The sequence below is a fragment of the Panthera pardus genome, unplaced genomic scaffold, assembly GCF_024362965.1.
Source record: "Panthera pardus isolate Hobbes unplaced genomic scaffold, ASM2436296v1 HiC_scaffold_11, whole genome shotgun sequence".
NCBI lineage: Eukaryota > Metazoa > Chordata > Mammalia > Carnivora > Felidae > Panthera > Panthera pardus.
Window position 1 is genome coordinate 63,148,755 of NW_026526666.1, and position 10,688 is coordinate 63,159,442.

At 41.5% G+C, this 10,688-nt stretch overlaps 1 protein-coding gene across 2 annotated transcripts in view; it reads right to left on the reverse strand.

The window, feature by feature from the left end:
* Positions 1–10,533, reverse strand: part of TCEANC2 (transcription elongation factor A N-terminal and central domain containing 2) — a 43,314-nt gene extending 32,781 nt beyond the window's left edge. Inside the window, exons 1-2 of one of the 2 annotated variants that reach the window (XM_019449206.2) lie at positions 10,360–10,530; positions 9,606–9,750 (exon numbers count right to left, since the gene is read on the reverse strand). In XM_019449206.2, coding sequence (XP_019304751.1) covers positions 9,606–9,707 — 102 coding nt within the window. In that variant the 5' untranslated portion in view covers positions 9,708–9,750; positions 10,360–10,530. Of the gene's footprint in view, positions 1–9,605; positions 9,751–10,359 lie in introns of both variants that reach the window. The other variant, XM_019449207.2, reaches the window with a different exon arrangement.
* Positions 10,534–10,688: the final 155 nt, after the last annotated feature.

The following is a 10,688-nucleotide window of genomic DNA, read 5'->3' on the forward strand; positions in this document are numbered from 1 at the left end:
GAAAAATGATACTAAGGTGAATCAACCTTATAGCTCACTTAAGTGTCTTCATTCACAAGCAAGGATAGAAAGCAAAGAAGCCATAAAGGCATATTTATTTCAACAATAAAAAGCATACTTCAACAGCTCCCCACTTCCTAGATGATAAAAGTCAAACTCTCTTGTTTGAAAAGTTTTTAAAACTCTGAAACACATAATAAGGTACAGAGTAACTATTTATAACTGAAAAAAAGTTAACATTTTGCCATTTCCCATAAAATAACAAAACATTCTAAAGTTTGTCTCCTTACACCCTTCACTAAACTCATTTCTCTCCTGTTTCTAAGAGAAATCACCACCTTCAAGTTGATATGCATCTCTCCATTTGGTGTAAAATATGAACACTTAAGGAATCTGGGTGAAGGGGATGAGGAAGTTCCTTGTACTCTGTTGCAACTTTTTCGTAGTTCTGAAGTTATTTCAACTAAGAATTAAAAAAATTAAACTGAAAGACAAAATAATAAAGTTGCTTTCATAATTACAAAAAAATACTGTCTTGGATGGTTATTTCCCCGGGGAGGTAGGCCCAATTAGGGAAAGAAAGGGGGCACAGAGGGCTTCTGGGATTCTGGTAATGTTCTGTTTCTTGATCTGGATACTGGTGACACAGGTGTGTTCACTTCGTGAAAATCTGTCAAGATGCACATTCGTGATTTGTTCACTTTTCTATATACAGGTTATAGTTCAATAAAAAGCAACAACAAAATCTCAATTTCCTTCCCTGGCTGGGGTCTGCTTCCAACCTAGCAGCCCATGGTGGGAGAGGTCTGACTCCTCTCGCCATTTTGCTTCCCCTTCCCCCATCTGCTTGTTTGCTTTGGCCTCTGACCCTTCCAGGTTTGAAGCTGGGAAAAGGAGGAGAGGTAAGGGACAGGAAAAGCCTTCTCCTCTTTTGTGATACTACACTAGTCCGGTTTTAGTGTGCTCTCTAGACTTGGCAGATTCGGAAAGCAGACTCTTTTTTCTTTTGAGGTGTTTCTGTGGTTCCTCGGAGAGCCCCCATTGTTGAGACCTCACTTGCCATCCCTGTAGTGTTGGCAATGCCTCTTCTAGCCAGCCACGTCCAACTCCCCGCAAGCTCCCAGTTTTCGGCAAACCACTTTACACACGCTCTCTGTGGGGGTCCCACTGACCTTCCAATGATCCTTGTGAACTTAACCCCTTTAAATCAACTCCAGGCCAGCTCACATTTTTTCTGCTATATCCTCATCTTTGCCCTGAAGAATTCTAAGGGTTAACAGCCTTCCCATTCAGCCACTCTCTGTTTTTAGTCTTTCCCAGGCACAGATCTGGTCTCTGTGTCCACCAGATCCAGGTACAGAGGTCAAGTTCTCCAAGTGAAAATACCACAGCCCTCCCACTATATCCAAGGGAACTCTCTCTCCTCTCTTCTTTTAATTTCAACCTTCTTTATGCCCTAGAGTAGGTGATGGGTTCGGGATTCCGAAACTGGTCTTCATGTACCGCCTTCACAATTTCTGCATAGTCTAGAAACTCATCTGGGAACACTTTGCTTTGTTCTCAGCCTTGGGGTGCTTTAGCCAGAAGGGAGACAAGTTCTTTGTTATGATCTGCTACAATACAAAACAATACTGTCAGTGGTATATGGTATGCAAAATAAATAAATGAAGCCAGTTAAGGGGATATTTTCAATAGGAAGAAGATGTAAAGTATAAATATCATATCATTCTGCAAAAGGCTTTTTTTCACTCAATATATTTTCTCCATTCATTCATACTCATATACATAAACGCAGTTGATCCACTTAATAGTAATGGATAGTATTCCATTATTTTTACACACAAATGTCTTAGAATTTTAAAATCTATTCCCCTAATGGATATTTAGGGTCACCCCACCCAACATTTTTCCTGTTGTAAACATTGCTAGGATGAACTCCTGCCTGTGACATAGTCAACATCGTCTTCCATCCCTTGCCTTTTAACTCTTCTGGGTCACTATGCTTTAAATGGCCTATGGTTGCTTTATTTTGCCCCTATTCCCCATCCAATCTGAGAATCTCTATCTTTTAACAGGCATGGTTAAGCCACTTGCATTTATTATGATTACTGATATAACTGGATATACTTCCTCTTTGCTTCTTTTACTTTTCCTTTCTTATCTTTGTAACAGCTTGAGTTTTCTTTGATCTTTTCTTTACGGTTGGCAAATTATACATTCTATTTCTATCATTACAGTGTTCATTATTATACTTTTTAAGACATATGCTCTATGAAATCTGTATCAGTATCCTCCTCACAAGCTTCGGCTTCAGAAATCCCTACTAGAAATATAAATGACTTGTCTATCCTTTCGTGTACCTTAACTGTTCTTTCATATTTTTCTCTATTTCTCTGGAATGAATTCTAAGTGATTTCCTCGCCTCAAGCTTCCAATCCACTATTACTCTCTGTAGCTATGGCTTGTCTACTTTTAACCTGTTCCATGTCTCCATCAAGGAATAATTTTTTCATAGGACAACTTAATATTTTCCTCAAAATCTACCCAATTTCTTTTCATAGTCTTTTGGTTTTTTCTTACAGTATCTCATCTTTTCGTTATAAAATTCACATATTTAAGATCTCTTTCAGGTTGTGCCCTTATTGCCACTTCTTGGGGTAGAAATGCTATTATTTATCTCTATCTGCTCATTCTCCCTCTGGATAATTTTGACCATGAGTTCATCTTTAATGGAGACTATTTCCATGGGGATCTGGTGTCCTAGGGTGTGAGGTGTTTTAACAGGAAATCTCACATTTGCCTTGGCCAAAGCCTCTGGATTTCTCTGATCTATGCCAGTTATGTTCACTTTTTTCCTGCTTTGCTAAGAGTGTAAATTTAAAACCACGCATAGTAGTAAGTATGGGGTTCTAATTTATTATAGTCAATTCTTTTTCCATCCAAAACCCCTGAGAAGATCATCACTTTCATGCTATTGCCTTGGACTTGTGGATGGAATTTTTCTAGTTCATTTTTCACAAACATGGTAGACCTGTTTTGGCTCCCAGCTTGAAGTGGGAATTATTAGCCTGAGGCCTTAGGCCCCACACCGGCCCTAAAACTTCACACCCCAAACATTATATCTAGTTTCATAAAACTGTTCAGCTTCAGCCCCCACTTAAAGCTTAGGGTTTGAATTTCCTCTCTCTTTCTGGCATCTGAAGATTTCTCGTTCTTGCTTTCAAGCTCAGCTCTTGTATTAGAGACTTTTTATCTAGCATTTCTACATGGTTAGAATGAGGTTAGGGATTCCACATGAGATCATTCTAGTATATGGAACTACAGAAGCCCAAACTCTAGCATGGCATAAAAGGCCTTACATGACTTGGCTCCTGACATCCTTTGCAGCTTCATAATTTGCTCCAGCTACACAGCAAACTATCTGAAGCTGCCTAAATGAATTGCAGTGTTTCACACCCTCTGCCTGGGATGCTCTTTTTTTTGCCTCAGCCATATGATAAACACCTACTTATATTTTAAGACTCCTTTCGAGCATCCCGTCTTCTATGAGGCCTTTCCTGACTCTCTCCTACCAAATTTTGACCACACTCCCTTTTAAGTCCTTTGTAATCTGGACACATTCCTACCACTGTATCTGCATTTTATGCACATACTTATTTATAAGGCTGTCTTCACCACTGACTAAGCAATTTGAGGGTTGGGACAATTTATTTGTCTCTCTATTCCCTGCCACACTAGGTATTATTGAACAAGTCATCTTACCCTCAAGGACTAAATCCAGTATAGTTTTCAGATCCGAAATTTTAGCTCAGAAATAGAAAAATCTGCAGTCAATTCCAGAACAGAATTCCACATATATCCAAGAATGTTCCTTATTTCTGTCCAAATATGGGTCTCAAAAGAGATATTTCAAGTTATTATCTGAATTATTTAGAGGAACAAGGGAAGTGGACACAAAGTATCAAAGGGGAAGCTACAATGAGCAGTGGAAAGGTTATCACCAGAAAGACATGCTCTCTCCTATACCATCTGGTCTTATAGTTGTGGATGGCTGAAACATCAGGTTTGACAAAACCAATTAGGGAAAATGATTCACTTAGGCAATAACATGGAAACCATCCCACCAGAGGGGGCAGGGGACAATCTATTGGCTGCTCCATCCTACAGAAGGAGGAAAGGTTTACAGAACATTCTAAAGTGCTGAACCTAAAAGAATTCACATATTCTTGAATCTTTTAATAATAATTTAAAAAAATCTATTGCAACCAATAAAGGAAATCACTTTCCCTTCAGGAAGTAAGGAGAGATTAACCAAATTAACCTCTACCATTCAAATGTATATTACACACGCTCTATTGGGTATCACTTCTACTGAATGTGATAAGGCTATGGCAAAATTACTTGTAATATACCGATAACAGAAGTACAATGGTCCCAATATCCAAGATTTTTATACCTCTTCTGCTTGACATTCAGAAACCTCCACTTTCTTAGTTCGCCCTGTAGGGGGCAGACAGTGGAACCAGACTGTCTAGGTCAAATCCCAGCTCTGCCACTTAGAGCTGCATGACCTTGAGCAAGCTACTTAATCTCTCTGTGGCTTAGATTCATCTGTAAAATATAAATGATAAAAGCATCCATTTCACAGAGCTGTTATCAGAGGTTAAAGAGTTAATATATGTAAAGCACTCTGCACAATTCCTGGCCCAGAGAAACGGGCTCAGTGTTAGCTGTAATCATGACCATCGCTATCATCATCACTGTTCCCAGCTCTAGTGTTACCACACAAGCCCCTCCTTTTCCACACATGAAAAGAGAACATTACTGATCAGTTTTACTATATGACATGCACAATGCTTAGCCCTTTCAACATGTATTTATCTATTTAGCTCTCATAACAACCCTGCAGGTTGTAGTTCTTTCTAATGTTACTGATGAGGAAACTGAGGCTTGAACATTCAGCAGATTCTTGGCATTTAAATGTGACACTGGTAGGTGGGAATAAGTTACTTGGTAGAGTAGATGTCTTTAAAATGCAAATTTAACTCAACTTGTTTTTAATTTGTCATTGTGTATACATAAAGCAAGCATGTGTGTGCGGACAAAGGGAAGAGAGCGGCAAGTACTACTTATTATTAAGTGGTTATACATCACTACTTCCCTCTACCTCGCCAAATCTTTTCAAATCTTTAAGGTGCTCTGAGCACTAAAACAGACACTGAGCTCTCTCCTCTTATCTCTTAACCTTTACTGTCTAAACAACAGTTTTGTAATGGATCACATATGATTTTCTATCATTACTTATTAATTTCTTATAATATGATCCTCCAATAGGAAGTCCCATGAGGGTTCATACTTTCATCTTAAATTTCTTTTATGGGGGCACCTGGGTGGCTCAGTCGGTTAAGCATCCCACTTCAGCTCAGGTCATGATCTCACGATTTGTGAGTTCGAGCCCTGCCTCAGGCTCTGTGATGACAGCTGGGAGCCTGCTCCAGATCCTGTGTCTCCCTCTCTCTCTCTCTTCCCCTCCCCCCTGCTTATGCTCTGTCTCTCTCTCTCTCTCTTAAAAATAAATCAACATTTAGAAAAAAAATTTTTTTAATTTCTTTTATGTTCCCTGGAGTATCTAGCATAGTGCTGGGCATGAAGTTGTTTTGTAATAATATTTGTTAAATAGTTTACTATACAGACCCTGCAAGGGCATCCCCAAATAAGAATGATTATTATTTAGTCAATAAATTTTTACATGCAGGCACTGTGTTAGGTCTTGGAGCAGAATCAGAACATAATAAGACACTGTGGTCTCAGTGCTCAGGAATTCATAGTAGACTGGGGAAAAGTACAGGTAATCTGATCATCACAATACAGTAAGGTACGTGCTATGAGGATATTTGAAGAAAGTGCTGAGACAGTATTGAAAAGGGAAGGACTAATTCCCTCCAAAGGACTCAGAAAGCACTTCAACACTCACTTATTTAACCACTTAATATATGCCAAGCACTGTGACAGGAGGTAAATAAAATACCCAAGGTCCCTGTACTCATTAAACTTATAATCTAGGATTCACAAGGAAAGTCGCACTTGAGTGGGTTCACCAATGAGAAGCATTGTCTCCATAAAAAAAAAAAAAAAAAGAAGAAGAAAGAAAGAAAGAAAGAAAGAAAGAAAGAAAGAAAGAAAGAAAGAAAGAAAAGTTTGCCAGGAAAAGGGACCAGCATCAAGTCAAATCACTGGAGACATGAAAGAAACTAGTTTATACAGAGAACAGCAAAGAACAGGGTGTGGCTGGAATGCATTCCTGGGAATGGGGAGCCATAAGGGATGAGATGAGAAGGCTCACTGGGGCAGAACAAGGTCTCATACACAATGCCAAGGCTTTTAGTGTTTTAGTTCATTTGATCATTCAGAAAAATACACAGTGATCTTCTATGTACCAAGCCCTGTGCCAGGTACCAGGGACGCAAAAATCAGTCAGACACAGTCTTTCAAGAAGCTCAGAGTATAGTAGGATACAGCATTAAAAAAGACACAATATAGCACAAAGGAGTGCAAGGACAGGGTCATGTTTAAGATACAGGGATGGCTTAGAGAAGAGAGTGATTAGATTGGCTTTCTGTCTGGGAGACAGAAGGGTGGTCAGGAAAGGCCTCATAGTACAGGAGACTCTTGAACGAGGTCATAGTGAATAAACTGGAGGCCATAAATTGATAACAGCAAACACTTGCACAAGTATTTATTATGTGCCAGTCTCGGTTCCAAGCACTTTACATATATTGGCTCACTCAAACTTCAAAACTACCTTATAAAATAGATAGTTCATTAATCCCACTTTATGAAGAAAGACACAGATTAAATGACTCGCCCAAGGTCATGCAAACAATAATTGGCATGGCTGGGATTTAAACTTAGGCAGTTTGCTTCCAGAGTCTGTGTTCTTTTTTTTTTCTAAATGTTTATTTTGTGAGAGAGAGTGTGTGCATGAGTGGGGCAGGGTGAGAGAGAGAGGGAGACAGAATCCCAAGCAGGTTCCATGACATCAGTGCAGAGCCTGATGCAGGGCTCGATCCCACAAACCTAGAGATCACGACTGAGCCACAATCAAGAGTCAGAAGCTCAACTGCTTAACCAACTGAGCCACCCAGGTGCCCCCAGAGTCTGTGTTCTTAATTACCATACTATATTGCCTCCAGGACAAGAACGTAAGGCCATTCCAGCCAAACAGGACAGCATATGCAAAGGTACAGAGGTAAGAAACAGCACACCATCTTTGGAAAATTGAGTGGTTGGCACCGGATAGAATGTAAACAAGGAGAGCAGCAGGGGATGAAGCAGGCAGATGCCAGGTCACAGAGGGCCTTGGGTGCCAAGTAAAGAAATGTCTTCATTGACAGGTAATGAGAAACAGCTGAAGGGTTAGGCAGGGAAGTCACCTGACAGATTTTCTTTTTTTTTTAAGACTGATTTCTCTGGCTTCAGTGTGAAGGGGAGAATGAAAGAGAATGCCAAAGGCAGGGAGACAAGTTAACAGACCATGGCACTGCTCTAGATGAGGGATTTTTAAATTTAAAGTTGGAGATGTAGAGACGAGAAGGACTTTTAGGAGGCAGAATTGGAAATTAGATACAAGAGAGGAAAGAGTTAAGGAGGGCTTCCACGTTTCTAGTCCCAGTTTCTTGGCATATGGATTTAAAAGTAAAAACAAGAGAATAAAGAACAGGTTTGAGAGAAAAGCTACTGCATTTAAGGGGAAAGTTATTCCCCATACACACTTATTATTTATTCTGATTCCATCATCACGTGACATATTCTCATCTTCACATACAGGGACTCTCAACTGAGGCCCAAGTGGGGACACAGAGAGGAGAAGGGGCAGGTGGAGGTATATTAGAATCTGGGTGTTTGTATGTGAGTGTATGAGTAGTTTGATTACTACCCTCCTCTTTTTCTTCCAGTCTGATACCACAATCCTGCCTACCACGTCATTGAGAATCACTATTGTATACACGTATCCATGAATACTCTGATAAAACACAGACAGTTGAAAAATCTGATTATGCACAGAAATCCAAGACCAGGAGAGACTTTTAAAGATCATCTAGAATTCAGTAGGTCTAAACCAAGGGCTGCCTGGAAACACGAGGGCATTTTTGCTTATCACAATGGGAGGTGCTGTTGGCATTTAGTGTCTGAAAGCCAAGGATGTTAAATGTCCTATAATTCACAGGACAGTTCCAAATCATGAAGAATTAACCTTGCCCCAAATGACAACAATGTTCCTTTGAAGAAATACTGATATGTTCGACCCCCACATTTTACAGATGAGGACAAATTGAGATCCCAGGTAAGAAATGACTTGCTAAAGATCACCCAGCGGCACAACAGGGCCGAGAACCAAGGCTTCTGTTTATACTCCCCTGCACTGCTTTCTAATCAGGGTCTGGTAAATCCGTAGCACGTCTAGAAGAGGAGTCCAACTAAGTATGGAAGTTAAGTACTCAGAATGCTGCCTTGCTATCATAGCCCTGTGCATATTTTCTCTAGCCCCAGATCCCACTCTCACCTTCAGAGACCTAGGCTGGAGCTACACATTTGGCAGTCATCACCGTGGGAAGCCGTAAGACAAATAAGGTTACCCTGGCCAAATACATAAAATGTGACAAGCCCTGGGGAGCACAAATATTAGGAGTCTGGTGGAAGAGGAGGAGCCCATTAAGGAAACTAAAAAGAAAAGGCCAGAAATGTATCAGTTCAAGAAGGCAAAGGGAACTAATTACAACCGTTTGTTTGTTTGTAGTGAAACAATTCTTACTTGATCATTAATTGGGTACCTATGTCCATTGATGCATTGTTGTCTATCCTGTATCTATTCCCTTGCCTCTTCTTTGCCAACAGAAATCAGACATGTCGGGGCGCCTGGGTGGCTCAGTTGGTTGAGCGTCCAACTTCAGCTCAGGTCACGATCTCACGGTTCGTGAGTTCGAGCCCCGCGTCAGGCTCTGGGCTGATGGCTCAGAGCCTGGAGCCTGGAGCCTGCTTCCGATTCTGTGTCTCCCTCTCTCTCTCTGCCCCTCCCCCATTCATGCTCTGTCTCTCTCTGTCTCAAAAATAAAAAAAATAAAAAAAAATAAAAAGAAATCAGACATGTCAAAGTTGCAAATAGTCTTGTCAAAATAGTCTGTTTCCCAGTCTCAGCTGTAGCTGTTAAGACCATGTGATACAGTTCCAGCCAATAAGACGGGAGAGTATAGTATCATCACCCAGCCTTATTGAGTTTGTACAGAATCATATTTGGTACTTTAACGTTCCTAATAAACCAGAAAATCTTGCAAAAAAAAATAAAATAAAATAACCTAGGGGGCTTGTCCTACCAGACAGCAAAACACACCATAAAGCCAAAGTAATCAGAAAAGTAACAGAAATGCATGCAGGCCTTGATAAGTAGAAGTCTGTATACGGTATGAAGAAAATAAATTAGGAGTGATCAGGAACCCTTTGGGAAGAAAACAGCAAGAAAATTCACAGGTCTTCCACAGAACTCCTCCTGCACCACCTTGCTATCACAGTCCTTTCCACATTTTCTCTGGTCCCATATCCCCTCTCACCTTAAGAGATTCAATCGTGGCCTGCTTGTAAATCTTTGCACCAGGATCTTTCTTCTGAGGGCTATTCTGGATTCTAGGCGTTCGAATGACGAATTTATCCATGGCTAGGGGACTCCCAACTACCTTCACGTGCTTGCAGCGTGTTCTGCTCAAGAAAGAGGGAAGATTCTAAAACGTCATCAAAACTGCTGTGATGTGTGCTCCTAAAGTAACACAATGGCCTTTTATATACTCTGGAAGCCTTCCTCAATGAGGAGGACTGGGGTGGGATTTACAGGAAACAAAATTTCGTCTTGGAAAAGAAATATCTTGCTATGAACTGAAATTGTATATAACGATCAGTCTAATTCCTGAGTTAGGAGGTGCCTAGCTTCAGAAGTGCACGCTGTGCAAGGGATTCCAATATTGGGCCAGGCGTTGAATCTGGTGACTTCCAAAGCTTCTTCCAACCTAGGTGAGGTTGAGGCAGGATTAAAAGTTCCACCGAGTCCCGTGAAGCTCTATTAACAACTATCTCACCATAATCACAATTCCAAAGATCCCCCTAGTAACCAGCAACTAACAACTACCTCCATATCTCAGCAGGGTCCTCACAACAAGCAACCATCTCCAGGTACTGCTCGGTGGTCAAAAGACCCTAACCAGGACTGTCGTGTTGTGGATCCCCCGGCAAAGGGAAACACCATCTTCCTCTACCCTCAGCATTCAGGGGCCCAGCAAGGGGAACCCAACAACGGTCTGACGTGAAACCCACCAGGAAAAGCAGTCCTGCCAGCAGCTGGACCCTTCCAGAGCGCACCCGCTGAGGACCCAAGCCTGGGCCGTGGGGGTGAGAATTAAACCGACACTTCCTTCCCCGACCGTGGTTTCTCGGAACTGGCTCCGCCACCCAGCGAAGCGTCTCCGAGCCACAGCAAACCACATTCCCCAGAATGCACTGCAAAGGAGCCGGTGAGGCCCGCCCAGGGCGATTGTAGTTCTCCGAGATCAACTTTCCCGGCCCCACCGTGCACTGCTAGCCAGCGGAGAACTACAGCCCCCAGCGTACCCCGCGGAGGGAAGGAGTCAGGGAATGCCGGTTCG